The sequence below is a fragment of the Parus major genome, chromosome 1A (assembly GCF_001522545.3).
Source record: "Parus major isolate Abel chromosome 1A, Parus_major1.1, whole genome shotgun sequence".
Classification (NCBI taxonomy): domain Eukaryota; kingdom Metazoa; phylum Chordata; class Aves; order Passeriformes; family Paridae; genus Parus; species Parus major.
The window spans coordinates 5,300,887-5,324,473 of record NC_031773.1 but is presented as its reverse complement, the minus strand read 5'-3'; the positions used below and the strand labels follow the sequence as shown (position 1 = coordinate 5,324,473).

Here is a 23,587-nt window from a genome sequence, read left to right as displayed (position 1 = left end):
CAGTGAGGACGTTTATTTATCTTTATTGATGCCTTGTAAAATGCATAGCCAAAAGCAGTAATTTTTTGAAAAATGAGCTCCTGAATAATAAATGGCATTCTGTCACTGGTGCAAACATTTTTACAAGAAAGCCTGTCAGAATTTCACACAGGAATTCATGAGAGCTTTAGCTTTTCTTCTTTTTGCCTCGTTCATGCTTCAAAGAATGATCTCTAGAAAATAATGAAGATTAAGAATTTAAAGTTTCAGAGATTTATGCAGACAGTTAGTTATTGATCTGGAACTCTAGAATTCTCATCCAACTACAGTAGATTATTGAAAACTTAATGAAAACTGTAGGCTTCAGTTCAGAGATTGGAAAATTAATTCAAAATATTAGTGATAAACAATAGATAGCCTACTTCATAGCAGCTGTAGTAATAATTTCTATTATGATATATTGCCTGTCTTAGAGCTCAATGCCTAATTGTTTTGAGATAACAATTTGAAGACCAGTTGTGACAAGAAAAGTCAGAGAGGAGTATCATAAAATAAAATGTTTCTGGGGATAGTTAAGGTATTTATTTGCCTTAGCTCTGAATAGAGTTTATCTAAATTCATTGTTTTTGCAAGAAATAAGCAGGTTTTTTTGTGAAAGGACTATGCAAATGTTCTTATAATATACTCCTCCTTTTATTTGATTTTTAAAGAATATTTCCCCTGATGCCTGATTTGTATTTCCTTAATTTTTTAATCTATTCTTGAAAACTTCTATCCTGCTTATGAGATAGTGATTCCAGATGAAAAAATCATTTTCTGAGCTCCTTTGCTGAGATGGGAGGGACGATGAAGCAGTTGTGCCATGTGTGGTTTCTGAAACTGTAGCTTTTGAAGCAAACATTCCAATGGGTCATTAAGAGCAGGTGCCCTCACTTTTGATGGCACTGGAGTTTTTACAGCCCCTGTTACAGACAGCCCTGCTGACTTTTACCGTGCTGAAACTCCTTCTGGGTGTTACAGCCTAGAAAGGAGGGTCCAAAGAGCAAATGCACTCTGCTCTCTTGTAAATCCTCTTCTCCTGCCTCTAATGTCAGACTTTGCTCTATTGCAGAACTAACGTCACCAGAAGTGGTTTGTGTATTTAATTTGCTTTCTAGAGAACTTGAGGCTTGATCCCACTGCCATTGAAACATTAGTGGCAGAACTGCCCTGAGCTAGGACCATTCCTGCCCATTTTGTTATGGGCTCTCCATTCCCTCGGGTGTCAGGCCTGAAAGCTTGGCATCTTAGATATGTGTGGAGTCTAGCAGGTACGGAAAAGGACATAATTCTGGCTGTGGGGAACACAGGGGAGGATGATGAAGCCAGATATGGACAGGTTTCTGCAGAGATGTTGGGAACAATCAGTGTGCAGAATATGTGAATTCTGGACATTTCAGGTTGATAAGAGATGGAAAAAGAACAGTGACAGTAACTTTGTATTTCAACTTTAATGTGTGCAGGGCTGTTGTTCCTGTGAATAAAAGCCCTTGAGCCATTGCAGTGGGTTGGGTTTTTTTCTGTTAGTAGCTTGTATGTCTTTCTGTAAATGAGGACACAACAAGCAGGCGCTTTTTGGGTAGCTGCAGTGCTGCCTGGGAAAATGCCGGGGGTTCTTGACAGTGTTTTTGTAGCCTAGACAGAATGCTGTGAATGTGTAAACATTACAGATTAGAAGAAGAGAGTGAAACAGAAAATAATAAGTCTTCCTCAGACTTAAATTCTGGTCTTCCCCGCCCCCTGTCAAATACCTTTGACAAATACCCACTGAGCAATCCTTCTGCAGCATCATTTGTGCTATAAATGTGTTACCTTCTGGCAATATGCTTCTTGAAAAAGAACTGCTTCCAAAGATCAGTTAATTATAATTACGTTAACGGAAACATTTTTATTCTGAATTATGATAACTGACTAACCAGGATGCAGGTCATTTTGTTTATTATGCTTAGGAGGGATCAAGGGCTGTACACAGTGATCCATAGAATCCTGTCCTGGTTAACTCTTATGTCCAATACCAATGTCTTTGATCAGGTTTATAACATGTACATGATTTCTGTATTCCCTAAAATTTTGAAGTCAAGGAAGAAAAGCAAAATCCAAGATCATCAAGCTAAGCACATATTGCTTAGCAAGCTCTCTGTTGAAGAAGAAAAATGCTTGGCAGAGATCCGTGGTCTATGTATTGAATATGTAGGACTACTTTTTTCTCAGACAGAATTGACTCAAATTGTTACATTAAATTTATGACATGGTTTCTTTGTGGTTCACCTTGTGTATCTGTGTCAGAATTGCTGTGAACTTCCATCTGGTGTATCCTTGCCACTGTGGGTGTTTTGTCAGGATGTGTGGTCTGAGAGGTGGCAGTTGTAGTGACAGATTGTATGGAAGTATCAGTTGGTTCAGTATCAGTCAAAGATAAGAGTGAACTATAACCAAGTTCTGACTCATGAGTAACAGATGAAATTATACAGTTTAACTCATTTTAGTGTGTCTTATTTCTAGGAGTCTTTTTGAAACTGCCTCTATACTAAACCAGCTTTAGTGTTGCTGTCTTAGTGTATAAATTGATTTGAGGAAAAACAAATAGCAGCCACCAAGCTTACTGTGTAATTCTTCAAAGTTTCAGTGATTTGTTGAAATTTATTTACCATGCTTGCTTCAGACTTGCACCATTTTTTTTTACATTGCATATGGAATGTTGTTTACATTTTCCTAAATTATTTTAAAACTTTGCGAGTTTTTTTAGTTTTTTTCTACATGCCAATTGCCCCAATAAAGAGGAGAGGGAAACTACTGTGCATACCAACTTTGGAAACTGTTCATGTTGAGGAAGGCAGGTGTGTGTGAAAATGACTTCCAGTCCTGAAGTTCTTGTGTGTCTCTATTTAAAAGGGAGGACAGGGACCTGTACCAGCAAGGTAAGGGACAGTCTGGAAAAAAAGGAACAACTTCTTTTTTGCAGTTGGGAATAGGTACTGAAGTGCTTAATTTCTTCCTTTTTAAATAATTTTTTACAGAAGCAAGTACAAGTCATGCCTTCTAGTTCTTTCTTCCTCTGCTCCCTCCTTTCCAGTTGTTAATTTTTGTCAGTCCATCATACTCTGCTGGTTCCAGCACTTGAGAATGCTGCTGTAGCAGTGAGATAATCAAGTTCATTTAAAAATCAACTATAGGATCTGCAAGATGTATTCTTGCTTTGGAAGGCCAAGTAGATGTGTTATTACGGAAATTATTATTTTGTTCAACCTTAATCTCTTTCTTCCTTTCTCCTCCTATTCACAATATGTTAATATAAGGACAATCAAAAGTTTAGTAGTTCTGTAGTAGTTGTTTTGTGCACTATGAACTTAGAAGTCAGTTTTTTTAGAGAAAATTTGCAATGTAATATAGTGGCAAGTAATGATATTCCTTTGGTTTTGTATTTTTGACTTGAAGATAAGTTGTTTCTTACTCAACTAAATAAAGAATAAATGCATCATGGTGAGATAATCAAGGAAAAAGTGCTTCCAGCTGCAATTATTTTTTTTTTATTTTTAATAATATTTGGATTATTAAATAATGGACCTCCAGGTAAACCTTACTGCATAACCCTACATTTTACGTCTTATTTAAATGTTCTGAAATTGTAGTTGTTTTGGAAGGGTCGGCTTGTAGTGATCTTCTCCAAACCTCTCTAGATATAAAGTCATTGGTCTTAAACCTGGAATTTAACTTCAGGAGTTAGAAATTGTTCTTAATATAGAAAAGTTGAGGATTAGGTCTGTAACATTCTGAAGAATCCTTTTTCAGGAAGGACACAGTGTGCACTGTATGTTTACAAGCTTCCTCTTGGATGGACACATGAATGTTTGCAGAGTGGGAGAAGAAATCAGACAGCCTAGCAGGGAGAAGGATTTTACTTGTCTTTGTTTTGCCTAAGTAAATAGGATAGAACTTTGGGTTGCTCTTCCTTCTGGCAGAGATTAATGGACAGGCTGTGAATGAGACTGACATAACAGACATAGTTTGTCATTCCTGTGCTTTGTGTGGCTCAAGAGACTGACATGGATGTGGATAAATATGCCAGTAAAACTTAAAATCTGAAATGCTTGTGATGAGCAGCTGGAAATGGAAAAATGGAAAGAGATGACCTCTTCTCCCCCTCCCCATCTAACACTTAAGCAACGGGAACAGAAGGTCTCAAGGCCAGAGAATGTGGCCTGTGGTTTGTTTTCATGTTATGGTTTTCAGAAGATGCAGTTGGCTTCCTAAACTGATCTGTGTGTGTGTGAGGCCTCTCAGTGCTGCATAGGAATTTGGTTTTCTGAAGTGTTCACAGAGCCTCTTCAGGCCTGACAGTTATTTAAAGTGATCACATAAAACATGATTCCTTTTCTTTTTTTTCTTTTTTTTTTTTTTTTTTGGGGGTTAGCTCTGCAGAGGCTTTGACAAAAGGCACTTCTGAAGGGTCTTTGTACACATTTTCCAAATGTCATTAAAAATGTTGCGGGGCACATAGAGCAGTCTGTCTGTGTAAAATTACCTGACAGAAGTAATGGCAATACCTCTGCTGAAATGGTTCTCTGAGCCTCTGCTGGTGGGTGAGAGAATGCCTGAAATATTCCCAAGATTTCCAGCGTGCTTCCTGGTATGTGAGAATTCTTCTCACGTACAAGTGTGTCAGAGGTTTCTCTTTGAGAAGGGAGAAAAGGAACCCAATCAATGTCTTTAGCAGGAGCTTACTTGTGCCTGATGGAGTTTCTGCAGGCTGGGTTTAATTTTAGTTCTGTTGGTGGGTCTGACGCTGGCTCTGCACTGCACCGGAGTCTTTCTTTAAGCATTACGTGAAATTTCATGAACTGATACTGACTTGAAAAGAGGATGCAGCCACACTTGTTAGTTACTGAGCCTAGGGGAGCACGCTGCATCTGTGGCAGTCATTTCAAGGGGTTTTTTTTCTCTTTAGCTGCTTTGTGAACGTTTCCTTTAAACTTTATTTAGAGACATCAGTATGCGTTTTCTGCAGTAAATAATTCTAAAATGTTCTGTAGAAATACATTTAGGACTGCTTGTGTTTTTTTGTCTCCTTGTGCTGAAGTCACTTTAAATCCATCACCCCAGCCTGTAGAGCCGTCAGGCAGAAATCTTCCTGGGAAGGTAGATGAGTTCTTCCTGCATCAGTTTTGCTTGAGCATGCTGAAGGCAGCCATGTAATAAGGTGTAGTAATGAAACCTGTTGGAATTTTAGAGGAGCACCTGGTTCCTTTGATCTTGCTAATGAGCAATGATTCAAGTGCTACAGATTGTAAAGGATCTGGTGTCGCCAGCAAGACGGAGAACAGATGCTGCCCGGAAAGGTAAGAGCAGCTCTGGTATATGCTCACTGTTCTCAGTAACTTGCTGTGAATCAGAAATATTCTAGAGTTTGGTTGCAGTTAAATTGCATACTTGATACTTAAAAATGCTCTTTGTTGTGGCATGTACAGCTGCCAAAATTTGACTTAGAACTATATTAAGCCTAATTATTATCGTTTTTGCAACTGCTGCTTTCCCAAAGAGAATCCCAGTGATGTTTATTATGCTGAAAACTGAGTTTGTCAGCATCTGTAACAGGTTATTTTTTGTTTTTTTTTTTTTTTTTTTTTTTTTTTTTGTGGTAAAAACATTTTTGTTGTCAAGAGAGCTGAGGCTGTGAAAATAGCAGTTGTATTCTGTGTAATCCCATCAAAATAGTTTTTAGAGTCTTAATGCTGTAAATGAGAATAAGAGTAAAAATGGGCTTCTTCAGTGCTTATGGAAATGAGATACTGGAAGTACACAGCTGCACTGCTGGCTAGGTTTTACAATTAGATTATTTCTAGATTACAACTAACTTCAAAATCCAAAATATCTCTTGCAAGTGTATGTAAAACTACTTGAAATAATCAGTGATTGTTTCAATTTAATTGATGTTAAATGCTGTTGTCGTTTACTTCAGTGTGTTGAACATTTGTTTTTTCTTTGCTAAAGTAGTGCCATCTTTTGTCGTATCTGGCACACATATCTAATGAGGAACTGATTAAACACTTTTATCTTTTACATCTTAATTATTTGCTACTGCTAAATATTTGGTTTGTAGAGCAACTAAATAATCTGTAGGGTTAACTTAAAAATTTCACTTCTTTCTTACTAAAATTAATTTTCTAGGACCAGCTTATTTTGTATTGGATAGTTTGTGAATAATTTGGGATTTACAGCATCTGCCTGTTACTGTGTCATTTGTCTGTTCTGCCCTTATGTGTAATGTGTGGCTTTGGAAAGTACCTTTATTTCAACCCAAGTGACATCAGGCTGCTCTAATTGTAATAAATCAGTTAATGAAACACCTCTGTAAGTAAACAAAAGGAGTGAAGGTAGAACTGGGCTCAGCTGTTACCCTCTTACTCTGAAAGAAAAAAATTACAAGCTTCCTAATTACTTCCTTAGATTTTGCAGCAATTGGTGGAACATCCCCCCCAAGAGTTGTATAATTTCATCCCAGTGAATTACTCTATTTCAGCACTGTTCACTATTCATTTTTGATTTTGTGCTGCTTCCAGGGAAGGATGAAGGGGCAGAAGTTCTACTTGTCTGTTCTGCACATACCTCATTAGTCAGGCAGGATTTTTATAGAACTACTGTAAGAACTGTGCAAAAAGATGTAACACCAAAATTCAAAAAAATACTTATTTATAGGAACAGATTTAATGGGAATTGAAAGGGAAAGCTTTGAAAAACATGAGGCAATGCTCTTTCTCAGTTCTAAAGCTTTCAGGGTTTTTTTTCCTGATTGTTTTACTCCCTTGGTGAAAGACATTAATTTTGGTCATTGTCTGGGTGGTGTTCTCAAGCTGCTACTATCTGAGCTAATTAGGTGTTAGCTCTTACAGAAACTGGTGGTGCATCTTGACAAGCAATATTAAGATCTTAACGTAAAAAACATTCAAGTATTCTAAAGAAAACATTTACAAAAGATGCAAAATGCTGACAGATTTTGGTGATCGATACAGTAATTTGAGTACACATTAAGTTTTTTCCTTCACAGCTTGCAACATTAGGCATCTGGTGTATATGGAGGGCTGTATTCTGCAGAAATGACTCATTCTCAGTATTGTTCTCAGGAGATGGAAAAATGGACTTGCAGAGAAAGAGTTGCTAGGAAGCCCACTGTGAATATGAGGTGAATCCATTGAGACATGGGGGATGATGTGTGAAGTGTTTACCAAAATGCTTTCAAATTGGTGTTACTGAACTGTAAAGATTTTGAATCCCTCTCCTCAGGTGCATCTTCTTCTTTCCTTTTAAAAGTGTTTTCATTAGAATATAATTTCATGGAAGGTAAATGTTACAAAGGAGCACAGTGTATTAATTGCATATTTCATACGTAGTATCAAATTAAAAACTTCTTTAAAACTGAAGATCCTAATCAAGTAATGTTTTTTATAAATAGTACATAAGGTTGGGGGGAAAGGATTCCTCTGCACTCCAATTTTCCCAAGATTCATTTTCAGACTGAGGCTTAGGAGCACAGTTAATAGCCAAAGAGTGTCTTTTTGCATCCATCATTCAACATCAGAAGCTTGTTATAAGGTCTGCAGTAAGCACAGTGGAGATGAAAATTCAATCCCTGCAGAAGAAATTCCTGCAGAATGCCATTTAAAAGAACCACATTATTAATGCTTCTTGAGTTGAAATGTGGATTTAATGGGGTAGCTGAAGAGCCTTACAGAGTTGTGGAGTCTTAATTTGTTTTTTTTATGGACCAGTCTATTTTCATTGTGGCTGTGACCTGTGCCACAGGTTAAATTAAATTAAATTTTCTATATTTTAAGAGGTTGATAAATAGGTGGTTTTCAAGACTAAATCCCAGAGACAGGCAGTTGTGAGCATGGGTGTCCACCTTGTCTCCCAGTGCAAGACTTGCAATTCTGGTTTTGTTTTCAGTCTTTGGCTGCTGAGGCTGACATCCCTCAGTAGGCCTGGGAGTCTTGCTTAGTGAATACATCAAGTGAGCTAAACAAGTAGGTTTTGATTTATAATGTATCACATTTCCACACTTTTTAAAATCTTGTGCTGTTTAAAAATTGAATTATTCATTTTTTTTAGGGAAAAACGTTCTATAATTGTTTATCATAATCTTCCAGTTGCAGTGAAGCTGAGTGTGTAGAGTTTGTTGTTTGGTTTTTATGGGTTTAGTTTTTGGGAAACTCAAGACCCTTAGCATATTTAGATATCACATTTGTTAGAGGAAAAAATTACCAGTAGTCATTTCTTGTCAGGGGTAACACTTTACATCCCCTGCAAGTCTGAAGGTGAACATGAAGTGGTGAAGAAATTTAAGAGGTTGCCATTATTTTATTTATGAAATTGAAAGTCTGCTTTCAATAAAAAGATAAATCATGGCAGTATAAAATTCTCTTGACAAGCATTTTAAGATGAAGCCAAACATTTTGAGATGAAACCTTTCTGAATTTTAAAAAATAGTTCAGATATTACTTGTCCTAGAGAAATACAGGTAGAGTATAAATATACTAATTATTTTCTTCTTTTCCATCACGAAAATCCTGGTTGAAATTCAAGTTGTTTAAAATTATTGAAGTAATACTCATGTTTACTTCTTTCCTCCCTTCTTCTTCTTACAGATGGCTACAGCTGAACTTAATTGGCAACATCACCTTGATGTTAGGCTATTAAAAAAGACGTTGTATTAAAACATTTCTAGCAGATGGGACAACTGAATTGAATTCACAGAATTAAAAAGGAATGCAGTATTTCAGTGTGAGAGAGAGAAAAATGAGAGAAAACTTCAATTTGATTTTTTTTTTTTTTTTTTAATGGAATGCAAGAGGAGCCATGTTTGGTCACTGCACTGTTGGGGCCTACGAGATGTGTAAATGTTGGGCCAGCCAAGGATAACTGTGTTTAAATTCTCCAGTAATAAATGTTGCTTGGGAAGTTACTGCCTGGATTTGGTGCAGACAGTACTGTGGTGGTACCTTGTATTTCAGACTTAGACTTGACAAGGAGTGAACAGTGTTTTTTTTGGTTTTGTTTCATGGACTAAGTTGATTAGTTGCAAGATGGAGAAAATAAAATAAAGGTCCTGCATCACGTAGTTGTGGTGTTTTCTCTTTACCTTTGGTGATAGTAGAGGAAAAGTGTACTCAAATCAAATGCATTTCATTGAGGCGTCTACTGAAATATGGGCAACTTCCTTCAGTCTCTTGATTTTTGTTTGTTATAGCATCTTTACAAGGAAGGCTGAGAGTTTTGCCTCTTATGGGAGGTTCTAGGGTTACCTGAATTTCTTATTTTATTTCTTCTTATAATACTGTTATAATCCTGGTTGAGCATTTTAACTGATAAATGCTGGATTAGAGGTAAAGGTTTCTGTAGGCTCATATACCTATCCTTGAATGACTTCATTTTTCAAAGGAGACTGGCCAGAAGAGCCAAGTTAATACAAATTAATGAGCTCTTCAGTGAGCTGCAAGCAGGGAGTACATATATTTTTTTCCTCATTAAATATTAAATTCTGCCCACACCAGTCAAGATACAAGATAATGTATTGTAGTCTGCAGCTCATCAGTACAGGTACACAGCTTCAATTCATAATTTACCCTGGCAAAGTTTCTAGCAGTGTGACAGAGTTTAACTGTATTTCAGCAGTTCTTCTGACATTATTTGTGTTGAAGTTTCAGCTGTGGTTTCACAAATAATTGATTCTGGCAGAAATGACTTCTGCCTTGCTCACTTGGTCTCTTCATCCCAGTTCAGATCCCCACAGAGCTTCACCTGTGTTTGTGTAGCCCTGCAGTGGTTTGGAGTGGGACACTGTACTTTTCATTCTTGTTGAGCTGCTGTAACCTTGATCAGTTTAACTAAACCACTGCTGGAGCAGTTCCACAGAGGTGCTTGTGAGCTCCAAGGAGAAGCCAGCAGTGGGATATGAGTGAATCCATGGGGACAGCCTTCCTTTAGTGGTACCACTGGCTGAGGCTAATGGAGAATACTGGTGGGACTTCCTTCTGCTGGAGTGTGAGGAATTCACCACAGGATGATAAAGACACAAGTAATAATACTTGTCCTGATGTGCAGTTGGATCACTGCACATCTGGACATACAGTGACTCATTCAGAGTGTTTTTACCTAATCTACTCTATTTCTGTCACTGGCATTTACTGTGTCTCACTTTAAATAGTAGTAACTTTCATGGGTTACACATACATCGTGGCTTTTCTATTGAGTTTCTTATCCTGACATTTTATTGCCTTTTTACTTAGCTTGAAATTTTATTCTTCTTTGTCTGATGCCAGCTGCAGTGATTAAGAAAGGTCCTGGTGCGGCTTCACCATATGTAGCTGTTAATGGCTTACTTTAGTGTCTGTGTATTTGGTTATTAGGTAGGTAGCATCATTAAACAAAGTCTGTAGATGTTGTATCTTGGGAATTTGCCTGTGGCATAACAAAATTAATACAGACAGCTAAAATTAATTTAACAATGGAGTAACTACAGAGAAAAGAAGCACTACTTGATCTCTCATTATGCAGTAATGTTAGTCACCTGAAATGAGCTAATTTACAAGCAGGTAAGCACAGCAAGGCAACTCATTGTCAGCCTCCCACCATGATCTGTTACTCTAGTGTGTCTTAGGGTTATTTTTGGGAAGGTGTGACCCTAAGCTCATGAACTGTCAACTGTAATATTTTCAATAATCCTGAAATACAATTTTAGTGTTCTTATTTGCAGTAGTGGAAAATGTGGGATCTTAGCATAAAATATTCTTATGCAAGTAGTCTTGAAAAAGAAGGAGGACTAGGGAACAACTCAGTAGTGTAACAGGGAAGAGCACAACAGGTTTGCAGTAATGTTTCTCCTAGATGGGACGGAAATTTGGTTCTGTGTACATCAGCACAACTGTTTTGGCATCACTGAAGCTGATCTGACTTGCTGTGTGTGTGGATCTGCAAATCCTGTCCTGGTTTCACTGCAGCAGGAAGCACCTGGCAGCTGGGTGAAAAGACCAACTGAAAAGAAGGTGGATTTGTTTGGTTCCTTGAAAGAAGAGGAGAGTTAATGATTCATTCAAGTTTTTGCTTAACATTTGGGAAGATAAATGAGTTACATGGTTTTGAGCTTGATCTGGTAGGATGAGTATATTTGGCTTTTTGGTTTCAGTGATACTTCAGCTGAGACAAAGATTCTGTTTGCTTGAGGCATTTGATCCACTATTCAGTAGAGCCAAGGTCTCAAGCCTGGATCTGAACATGGTGAAAAGCTGTTTGTAATCTGTGCCTTTCCTTCTCTACCAGCTCTTGTGCTTTTATCAATGAAATGTGGATTTTACAACTAAGACATTTTAGTTTTGGTTTGGAGACCTTTGAGAAAAGGCTGGGAAGTTCTGCCTGAAGGATCTAGGAAAACAAGTAATTCTCAGTCTTGCATTTTCATAGTTCAGGTGAACATATTTTTCTGTTCTTGATTTTGTTGGGATGGCAGTTGCATTGTGCATATGCTGTTTTCAAGCATGTAGAAATTTTTTTTTTCTTTTGATTGTCAAAGGGTAATGCTGTTGTTATTTTACATGAGCAAGTATATTCCTTTCCTTGAAGAAAATCTTGTGTTGTTGAGATGTGCACACCTAAAGCAACAAGGGATCATCTAATTTTTTAAAATGTGTTAAGTTCTTAAGTTTTCAGTATTTTATCCTCATGCTTATGGAATTTGGAATCCAGTGTTAAATATGAATGCTGATGTCCATGTTTGTTAATTGGGAACCTGTTAATTGGTACAGAATTTATTTAACAAGCTTGAAAAGGTGTCAGGTTTTTTTTTGTTAAATTGCAATGGGTATGTTTAAGCAGTGGTGCAGAGATAAATGCTAATATGTTTGCCTGTTTGTTTTCAATAACTTAATATGCGGTGAATATTTCAAAGTGACAAGGTCTCAGCTGGACATTTTCTACAACAGATAATTACAGCAATTGGGTGGCTTAGACAGTGCTTTGGTGTATATTGAAATTCACAACTTCCCTGGACATCTTATCTGGGCTCTTCAAAGTATTTTTGTCCTATTGAGCGTCTAGATCTTTTGGTATAGCTTGTACAGAAAACATCCAGACTTGTCCAATCAGCTGTCAAAGCAATTTTTTTTTAGTTAATCCTGTCTAACAGCAAATAAAAATATTTTTCAGTGGATTAGCTTCCACTATTTTGTCCTTCTGCTTGCAAGTCCAAGCAGTTTCTTCTAAAGGAAATTATCTGTCAGCATTAGTATTAAACTATCTATAAAAATGTTAAGTTGAACTGAATTTCCAGATCAAACAGAAAACTTAATTAATGTCAGTTAATTAAATTCTTGATGGAAATGAGAAAATAAGTACACAGATGCCCAAGACTGCTGCTTTCTCCTTGCTCATAAAGCAGCTAACAAAGCATTTTTAGCAGCACCTGGAGGGGGCAGGTCCTTGGTGAAAATAATTTCCCCAAGGAGCAAACTGCTCCCTTATGCTTCATATCCCAGGTGATGCAGGTTTTCCCCCCAGCTGTTACTTTCTGTAGCATTATTGCACGTCAGCATAAACAAAAGCAAATAGATGTTCAGGCACACTCTTTGCCTCAGGAGAAGAGCACAACCCTTGGGTCAGGTATTACAATCACTTAACTCTGCTCCCCAAGCCAGGGTATAAATCTTGGGATGTGCCACATGGGCTCCATGTGCACAAGTGGGCTTTGGTGTAAAATGAGTCTGGACTGACTGGCCACAGCTCCCATGAGCAGATTCTGTTCACATGGAGAAGCTCATGGATATTCAGCTTGTGGATTTTGGATATTCTTGTTTGCCCAATACCACTACTGGGTTGAAGGTGTTCTCTACTGCCACTGGGAAGAGCTTGAGTGCACACATGCATGGAATTGGTGATTTGAGCAGTAACTCTGCAAGATAGGATTTACCTGTTCTTTAGTCTCGGTATTCTGAAGATCTCAGGGGTTTTGTAGCTTTTAAGACAGGTTCACCTGGATTCACACAGTTGAAACCGTACATCCTTAGGGAGTGAAAGTTGTGTGCTGTTGTTGATATTTTCCCCTCCCTTCCCACTGTGTGTGTTGTAGTTAGTTTTGTTGTTTGTTTGATGTGTTGTGTTTTCTTTGTTTAACAGTAATTTTTTTGTCTGGCACTATTGTGCTTTCTGAACAGCACATTATCACATTTTGGATGCTCCACTCCTATGGCACATTTGCCACAGGACTATTATAGTCTAATGCAGATACAAATGAAATGCAAGTGGAATGCTAGGAAAAGCAGTCTCCTTATTTCCCTGTGGTTTAATTCATCATTGAAAAAGAGGTTTCTATTAAAGGATCTAAAAATCAAATGTGTTTTTCTTGGCATTCATGTTATAGTGGTGTAAGTGATGGCTGCACCTTCCCCTCCTAGTACCACTGCAGGCACCAGTTATATATGAACATGTAGTATTCAAATATAACCTTTCTGCTTATTATTTTTCCAGGAACAAATAGTGAAGTCCTGTAAATTCTGTAGGCAAATCAGATTGCACAAAACTTTCTGCATTTTTTGACTGGCAAATATTTTTATTCCCTGGAAATTGAAGGGGAAATCAGTTATTTTTTCTTTTCCTTGTTTTTAGATGAGACATTTTTCTTTTGAGATTTACGTAATGTACCAAGCAAGATGAGTATGTAAACATTTGAAGAGGAACATGAGTGTGAACAGGCAGGTTTCACCATATCACTAGGTGATAATTTTTTCCCCAAAATATTTTGACTAAAGGTCACTCTCCAAGGCCTTTTTTATCTCCACTTAGTCAGAATTATCTTGTAGAGATTAAGTGTGAGTTTCAGGCTTATTTTTTAGAAATAAATCCTTCAAAGTTTTAATTAATAATTTTGGTTTACTGATTCCTGTCACAGAATGGAAGTGAAGCTTTTATTGCAAACCTCATTTCTGAATGGGAAATAGCAGGAGTCTGAAGGACGTGGTTGTAATGCAGTTCACAGGTCTCAGCTGGAATGTGAGAAGTTGCCTTGATCTGAGACTTCCTCTTGCTGATGGAAAAGGAAATACTGTTTGTGCTAATGAAGGGACTTTGGTAACTTGAATATGCTGTGATCTCTCTTAGAGAAATATTTTCTGTTTCATTTAAAGTCACATTGTTTGGATTGGTGGAGCAATTCTTCATCACTTTCAAGTGTTCGGTGTTCCTGGGATGCTTCCAGGGCTCCCCAGTGTGCAATATACTGCTGATTTCACTTTGCTGTGGGATGTATAAATGGCTGCACTATTGCTCTGTGTCCTAATTTTTCTCCTCCTATAAAGAAAAAGACCTGACTAATCCTTTCCTTTTTCTAATGACAGCTGTACATTGAAAAGACTTTTAAATTTTTTGAAAAATTTCCCCATCTATGCTGCAGCTGCATCAAATCTTGAAGCCGCCGTGTCACATCACCGGGTAAAAGAAAACGTTGTGTTCACAGACTCTAGTGTGGATCACACATGGCACAAATCAAAGATATGTTTTTGTCAATTCTGTGCTGTAAATTAGTACCCTGGCTAGGTTTTGAAATATGTGGGATGAATGCTAGTCTGGTGCTTGCCAAATCTATAGATGAAAAAGAAAATAAGCTACACAGACTCAAATTCCCACTACTATTTAGTTTATAGACGTTGGAATGACCTTCTAATCTGTGCAGTGATAATTGCCTGTTTTACATAATGTGTAAAGCTTTGCAGAGGAGTGTTTGTAGTGATGGAACATGTATTAAAAACCATTGTCTGGCAACTAATAAGAATGTAAAGCCATTCTATAAATAGTGCAGATAAGCTCTGAAAGGAGGAATGAGCAAATATACTTAGGCAAATCAAAGGACAACTGTGCTGGGGCCTGGACATTTATCATAACAGTGGCTCATGAACTGTGTCCATGCTGGCAGGGAGTGTGGCACTGGAGGCAGAGATGGAGACATGGAAGCTGGGAGTCCAACATTCTTCTGTATTTCAGCAGTTTTACCCAGGCTAGATCAAACCTTGGCCTTATCCTCTGGGTAGAACATAACTTGAGGTAGGAGTGCATCTCCCAGATAGCTGAACCTGGAAGCAGTCCAGCTTTGCATACTTCCAAGTCTCTTCCCAGCACAAAGTGGAGAACAGTAAATAGATATGATCTGGAGCTTTGCTCCAAAGCGCTTTAACAATTTAGACTAATATGCTATTTATAGAATTGCGTGGAACTAAAGTAGCCTTTTATTCCAGATTTATGATCTTGGCATTGGATAGAATGGCCTAATGAGGTTTTTCTTGGAAATAAGTGGAATTTCTGGTAGGCTTGATATTTCAGGGGTAGAGAGGGGATCAAGAGATTATGCACTAAAGCACTGAAGACTAGCATTTATGACTTGGGCTTTTATACACTCTGAATCGTGAGATTAAGTGCTAACTTAATGGCAGAGTTTCTGTTTGACCACTGTACTGGCTTACATGGCAAGGTTTTGGTAACTGGGGCTGCAGAGGTGGCCTGTGTGAGAAGAGGCCTGGGTCTGCCCCTGAGTTGGAAACAGACAGACACTGCTTGCTCCGAAACAGGCCCATCCTTGGCCAAAGCTGAGCCCATCAGTGAAGCTGGTGACACCTCTGAGCTAAGATAAGAAATGCTAAAAACCACAGTGCAGCAGTTATGAGAGAGGAAATAAACTCTGCAGACCCCAAGGTCAGTGGAGGAGCAGGAGAGGGTGTTTAAGCACCAAAGCAAAGAGTCATTGGCAGCTCTGGAGAAGACCATGGTGAGGCAGCTGTGCCCTGCAGCCCATGGATATCCATGGAGGGAACAGAGATCCACCTGCAGCCCCTGGAGAGCCCACACTGAAGCAGGCTCCTGGCAGAAGCTATGGCCCTGGAAGAGGAGCCCACACTAGGAACAGGTTTTCTGGCAGGAGCAGCAGCTCATGGGAAAGGCCCCCACTGGAACAGTTTGTGAAGGACTGTATCTCTTTGGAGGGACCCCATGCTGGAGCATGGGAAGTGTGTCAGGATTAAGCAGCAGCAAAACCCAAGTGCTATGGGCTGACCTATACTATTTTTAATTGCCAGTAAATTTCCCAAGCTGGCTAGGTTTTTCTCATGAGTGTAATTGGTGAGTGACCTCCCTGTTTATCTTGATCCATGAGCTTTTTCTTCTTTTCTTATCCCCCAGTTGAGTAGGAGTGAGAGCAGGTCAGTGGGCACCTGGCAGCCAGCCAAGGGTCAGCCCACCACAGCAATGCTGAGGATGTGGACAAACTTAAACTTTGCAGGCCTCTGTTCCTGTGAGTTCCCCAGTTCAGGCTCTCTGAAGCTGCCAGTGATGGCAGCATGAGCAAATTCTGCATTTGGGCTTTTCTGTCATGGGTTACAGTGCACTCACATGATCCTGTTTACCAGCTCTCCCCAGAGCAGTAACTTGGAGCAGAGCAGGAGACAAAAAGCAATGATGTGGTCAACAAGCACTGCAAATGTCTGAATGATGTCCTCCTGCCTTTTCCTTTATGCTCTCTTAACGTACTCTTAGGTAAAAGCTGTCTGTGTTAAAAAACAAAACAAAACTAATAAGCTTTGTAACATTTCTAGCTACTGGTGTGTAGTAATTGGTTTTGAGACAGTATTTACTGGTATGCCAGTGGACATTTTGGAGCAATTTTGGCTGGTGTTACAAATTCTAAAGTCATTGCTACCATTAGGAAATGTCAACAAATTATCCCTTGCATCCTAGCTGTGATATAATTTCATGATATGAGGAGCTTGGAGAAGAGATAATCGAATTAGGGCTAATGAGAATACACTTGAATGTGAGGTGGTTGCAGGGGGCAAGGGGACACAACATTTATGTGACATATCTGAATCATTCCTGCTGCTGTTGAATTGCTATTTCATAGTTTGGTCTGGGCTTTGTTTATTTGACTAAGCTGCCTTGGAAATTTCTGATTACTTTTTAATTTAAAGCAACTTTTCTGCAGTATTTCTTATTTTTCCTCTCAAACCTATTTTTATCTGCCTTTTATCTGTCATGCAGCTTTCATCAGTTCATAGTTTTCTGATTAGTGGGAAAACCTTTGTTTCCAATTAAAAACTAAAAAAATGCCAACTTATGTGGGAATTAATTTTAATACAGATATTACAAAATATCTTATTTCCCAACCATTCTTTTTCATTCTGAGCCAAATGTGAAAAGTCCTTCAGTTAAAATTTGGGCCAAATCCTATAGTCCCATGTGAAAGGCTGTAAATATTTGGTATTTTATTTATATGAGCTAAGAAGCGTGAACTTAAAATACTGATGGCTGAATGATGTATCAGGGTTAGTTAGAATGATGTCTGATATTGGGTTAGTAATGACATACCAGTTTCACTGAGGAATAGTTACCTCTGGGGTGTAAGAATAAGAAATTTTCCTTACTTGCCCTGAGGTGGCCACAAAGCAGCTGTATCTGGCACTCACATCATTGCAGTCTTATAAATATGGCAGTGTCATATATATATCCCTGTGTCATAGCCTTATATCCTTAAAACTTGTAGCTGCCTAAAAGGTGACTATAAAATTTTTAAAAGAAGCTAATTTATACCTTATTTGTATTCTTTCTGTGCTGGTAAGTCTCAGTTGTGTGTTGGAGAAAATTGTGCTTTAAAAAGTTATTTACAGTTCATAGACCCGTCACAAGAATTTGTACTGTAGCCTATTCTTCTCCAGTTGTTTTCCTATTTCTTTATCTTACTAAGAATGTGCAGTTGTTTTGCATCCATATTTTGTCTCCATGAGTTTTTCTTTAGGCTTTTGATTTTTAATTTTTTTTTCTTTCATTTCAGCATTGCTTGTGTAAGCAGAGGGATACCAAATAGTGCTGATGTAATAGACAGTTGTGGAGGAGGAAGACAGGTGCAAGGTGGTGGGAAAATTGGTACTCAGATTTGATGGAATGTTGTAATCCCATACCCCTTACTGATGATGACCTCTGCATGCTTTAACTTGACAGCTAATTATAGTCAAGCAATTTGGTACATCATCCTCTTAAAATGTCATTCCTTAGCTAAAGCATCATACCTCCTCCCCTTCTCCTTTCTGTATCCTTTTGTTATTGTTTGCATTTGTACAGTCATTAGGTGTGACTTCTGAATTCTCACCACTCTGCTTCTCAAGTCTCAGAAGGTGTTACATTACCAGAAAACAGTGACACAGGTCACTGCCTCGCTGTGGGCTGTGTGTCAGGGTAAAGGTTGCAGTGTCCAAGTTGAGCAGCAGTGCTTGGGCTGTACTTCCATCAGCCCTGGAGCTTTGAGCTCTGCAGCCTTCACCTGCATCCACAGCATCAGAATAGATTTGGATCTCTCAAGCAGGACGAGAGCTTCTCATTGCATTCCCACCAAAGATTTTTTTACTTAGTAAAGCCAGATTAGCTGAGTTTCAAATCCATGTATTTGTCTTGTGCCTTTGCTTAAAATCCTGTCTGTTTATCTGAGAAAAAGTGACTTAAGTCTTTGTTGGAGCTGGTGATTCAGTGAAACATTGCCTGGGCTCAGTAGCACCTGAAGAATAATGGCTGTTTGTGATACTGTTTTAATTGACAGAACTTCCCCAGGGCGTGCAGCTGACTCATTTTTCAGAGAAACCTGTCATCAATGTGTCTGAGGTAGCTTGACTGTTACTCTGGGATTAAGCAGCCTCTTGAACCTCAGAACAAAGTACTCTCTGAGGTTTTTGTTTTTTTACATTTATAGCACATGTTATCACAGTAATGTGAGCCACTGGTTCCTGTTGTCAATGCTTAGGTTTTGTGTGCTCTTCCAAAACAGTAGGTGGTGGCGAGTATGTGAGTAATTTTATAATGTTTAATAGTTATACCCACGGGTTTTTCTCTGCCAGGGAATAAAGTGAGCTAGAGAAGGAGAAAGTGTAGAAATTCTGCTCACTATTTAAGTAGAGTAAGGTTTATATTGATGACTAATGCACCCTAAAAGCTGTTGTCTTTAGTGTTGATTATAGCAAAACAAATTTAAGTTGAAAATTATATTTCTTCTCTTTCCCCAGCCTGAAGGGAGACTGAGTTGTTTGTAAATTCTTTCAAGAACTTGCTGTCATAACAAGGAGCTTGTTGTTAAATGTAACAGTTTCAGAAAACTCTAAAATGGGATAAATATTTGGTAGTTTTCATTCACTTTCAGATTTATGTGACAGCAGATGACAACTGTACGTCTGCTCAAGAGAGAAGCGTTGATGAGAGGCTGTTGGATTTTCATCCAGTTTGAAACCCTTGAAGTGACAGCTCCTTATCCTTCCAAAATGTTGTAATTTGAAGGAACATGCATTATGTTCATCCTCTTCATTTCCCAACCCATTGCAAGACCTTTCAGGAGTACGTTTGCAGAGATGGTTTTGGTTTACTGCATTACAGTTCCTTGCTTCAGGAAGAGGCTTTGGCTTTGTAGTAACATCAGAAATACAAAGTTGTCATTTCAACACTTGCTGAAGAAATGTATTCAGTGGTAAGAGGGAACCACAATTCGTAACCAAAATATGTTTTTCCCCTGCAAGTAATTTTGGGTTTAACTTCACTGATGAAAATTTCACTGATGAGTTTGCTGAATTTTCATGTGAGGTCAATGGATTTCAGAATGAGTGTTGCCCCCCATAGAAAGGTTTCCTGCCTGGTCACTGTGTCTACCTCTCCAAGTCAAAAAAAGACTTTAAAGGCTGTATAGGTTCATGTAGAGCTTTGACCTCTAAGTTTTCTCTCTGCAGCTGGTTTTAGAACTCAAAGCTGTTGTCTTGTGAAGGTTGGGTTGTTTGGTTCACGCCTGGGTAACCAGTCAGCCCTGTTGCTCCTGGTCCGTCTGAGTTGTATAAATGAGAACTTGAACCCTCCCCAAAGTGCTGAATATCTTAATTGCATGTCTACAGGCACAGCAGCCAGTGGGTGGATGTGTGTTTAAATCCCAGCTGGTGCTGTTCCTCCTTCTCTCTGGTGGAGAGAACAGCTCATGTCTGCCCTAGGGGAGGCTTCTACAGAGGGTCTGCTTTTCCTAGGGAACAGGATCCTGTTTGTCAGGTGCAGCTCCACAGGCTCAACCAAGTCGTGACTCTTCCTGTGGATTTTGATTCTGTGGGGGATATGAAATTCACAGAGATTGAGAGGGATCTGTTGGGAATGAAATAGGTTAAATGGGCTGGACTGGAATCCATAAAAGGCTTTATTTGTGTATTGTCTTAGAGCTAATGCTTGTAACGTGGAATAGGGATTTCCAGAGTACTGCATCACTGTTTCTATTAGATGAAGTAGGTTTTCTCGGTTTACTGAGTTTAAAACTGATTTCTTTTTTAATTTCAGGTGATTTTCTGCTGAGATATGAGAATCTGTGACAAATAGTCAGATTTTTCTGGGTTATGGGTGGTTTTTTAAATTAGGGTTTTTTCTTTAACAGAGTGTAGTGGTTTTAAAGCAGATCATCATTAGTAGGTTCAGTATTATTGACTTAAGCATAAACAAATAGATATTTTTCTTGGTGCCTTTGTATAAGGCTTAGACAAGAACTAACATGTTTTGCAGTAGGAACTTGTTAAGGTTTTCACAGCATGTGTTGGTAGTTCTTAATTTTGCATTGGTACTGAAATGAAACTACTGATTTTGAGACAAGTAGCATTCAAAACTTGATGGCGAGTTTGTATTACTGAAGTAGCTCAGTGCTTATCTTCTTCTAAGCCAATCAAAAAAAGTGTTACTGCTATGTCTGTTAATGCACTGATTATTATTGTTCCCGTGCAACAGCAGTATAAATTAATAATTGTCATCTTAAGTCAACACTGGATATTTTTAAAATGTTTTCAGAGTATCCAAAGAATGAGCCAAATGATGCTTTCTGCTGTGATTTCTTGCTTGAAGGAGATCCATAACCTCTTTGGAAAATTCTGTTCTGATCCTGCACCGTCGTTTAAAATCAAAGATGCAAATAAATGCCTTTTTATTTTTGTTTTGTGGTCTTTTTCTACTGCAGCTTTGTGGCTGTCTCTCAGTGGTGGTGACATCTCAGTGTTGTCTGTACTTAATTGGAGTAAAAGTTTGGGGAAAAAGACCAAGACCTGTTTTGGCACACTCTCCTAAGTTTTAGGGAAGGATTACATCTAAAATCTAATTTGGTGCTTCCACTAGCAAAAAAAAACAAAAAACGAAGGTGATGGATATAATGTAGGCAGAAGGATTTTCTTACTGGTTCAGTGTTCTGTAGATACATGACCAGAAAGCTTGTGATCTTTTTTCTTTACCCCTTTCTCCCCGCCTTTGGGTTGTTTTATCCAAACTGAAGTTGTTTTATATTCACAAAGGTTTTGACTTGTGCAAACTAGATGGAGACAAACAAATTCATACTGATATTTCTAATTAGCAGTATGAATGCAACATGATTGTGATTTGGTGGGTATGGCACTGGGATTTATTGCAGCTACTCTGCTGGGTTTTCCCTCAGCTTGGGGCTGGGACCAGGCACACAAGGCACCCTTGGAGGCCCTAATTCCTGTTTCACATGGGAAATGCCATGGCTGTTTACTTTGTTTTGTTTACCAGTCCTCAGTCAGTGAAACTGAAAACAACAGAACCTTCTTGTCTACCACTAACTTCCTCTTCTCATAGCAAAGATGAAGAAACTTCCCCTGTTTCTGCTGCAGTTTGACAAACTTGTTTACCTTTCATAGGGTTGTCTCTTACTCCTTCAGCCTTTCCAATAACTGCTTTATAAACATAAAAAAGCTGGATCTACTGCTGCCTGACGCTTAAAATGATTTTAAATGTTCAGAGGGGATTTCAGCATTTTTCCCCTCCCTTAAATGTCATTTTAGTTTTTAATTAAATGAATGTCAGATATTTTAAGTAGCCAGTTATTCAGCTCCTTGTTTTGTAGACATGACTGATACAAAAAGGCAGGTATCTAAATTTGCCTTGATATCTTTCTGTGGACTTACTCAAACTTACCACAGAGCCACTAAGAGAAGGTTTAGCATCATATGAGCTTCTTAGTGCCATTCAGACTTCTTGGAGGATTCCCTTAGAGGATCCTGTTTGTACTTAAGGTTTTATTACTGCAGTTAAAAAGTTTATCAGCTTGAAGATGAATAGCTCAGAGACAGAGCTTCTTCTTTTTTGAAGAAAGCTGTTCAGCTACAGTGAACTGTGTTGTAGTGTGTAACTCAGTTTGGGTTTCTTTTGTGAAATACTTTAAATGTGTTAAGATGATAATTAAAGTTGAGCAGAGAAGCGCCTTGCAGCTCCTCTCACTGTTTACTGTGGTTTTTGATGGTTCCTTCGGTGTACCCCAGTGGTAGATGGAGGGATGCCTGAGATCCACACTGTGCTATGGACCACAACAGTCTGTCTAGCAGCCTGTAGTAACTAGTGTAACATGTTGTTGCTGGAATAAAGTGAGAAATAGTTTTTCACCCTGCCACAACTTTCACAGTATTTAAGATTTTATTTTCCTGTTGTGTATTGGGCTGAAACTGAATTTAAAGCTTGAAAATGAATGCCGAGGTCTCCCCGTGCAGAGGCTGTGCCCACACAGGCAGAGAGCAGCAGCTTGGCATCTGGGAGGCTCAAGTTCAGGTGTCAACAGAGGCTGCAGCCAGGTTTTCTCATGCTTTTGGCCAGGGACTCATCCCTGTGTGCTTCACATTGTCTCTTCCAGGAGAAGGCAGAAAAGTCCAAGGCTGGTAGCACGTGTGCAGCTGGGGAGTAAAAGCTGGTGGTTTCAGGAGCTGCTCATCTGTTGCTTGTTTGTGAACACTTCCTTTTCTGTCTCAGGTGGGGCCAGCGAGGTTTGGGCAGTGCCTGTTCAGCTCGGTGCCAGCCTGGAGGCTGTGGGCTCTGGGCAGGTTGGGGGAGCTGCTGCATCCCCATGGTGCTGGTCAAGTTCTACTCCTGCCACCATCAGTCAGAGCTGGTGTTTTCCTGAGCTGCCTTGGAGCTCTTTAGTCTTGTGAAGTGTCAGAATAGCATCTGTTACAAAAACAAACCTTCCTTTTCTTCTTGTTGTAATGAGTTAAATTGGTTGTGTAATTAAATGATGAGCTGGACTGTATGTCAGTGTATTAAAAGCTTGTGTGTGTAAAAGAACAAATCTCTTTATTTTAGCCAGTATAAAATGATTATATCAAATATAAACGGAATTTTGTAACTAGAGACATGTTGTACCTTCTCTAGCCCTATAGAAGAAATAAACTGGCTTCCTCAAAAGTTAAGAACCAACCTCTTTTAAAAAAAAAGTCATCCAGAGTCTGTATGAGTATTAGGAGTGTTGTCTTGGTGATGTTTTAAACTGGGAATAGACTTCACATCATTAATGCTGAATTTTAAAATATAATTATTGTTTGCTTCATTTATTTTGACTAATGCAGAGAGAAAAATGATTGATCAGGAGACTTAACGTAATTAGTGCAGTGTGGCAACTGACTACTTTTAAAGTCTGTTAACATGGGAAGCATAGCTCTTGTTATGAAATGTTCAACTTTGTATCAGAATTGAAAATATTAGAACAATTTTACTC

At 38.6% G+C, this 23,587-nt stretch overlaps 1 protein-coding gene across 5 annotated transcripts in view; it reads left to right on the top strand.

The window, feature by feature from the left end:
• Positions 1-23,587, top strand: part of USP6NL (USP6 N-terminal like) — a 119,735-nt gene that overhangs the window by 17,879 nt on the left and 78,269 nt on the right. The window contains exon 1 of one of the 5 annotated variants that reach the window (XM_015628418.3): positions 4,803-5,354. The exons of the other annotated variants lie outside the window; for them this stretch is intronic. Coding sequence (XP_015483904.1) covers positions 5,282-5,354 — 73 coding nt within the window. The 5' untranslated portion in view covers positions 4,803-5,281. Of the gene's footprint in view, positions 1-4,802; positions 5,355-23,587 lie in introns of those variants that run through there. 5 annotated transcript variants of the gene reach the window in all.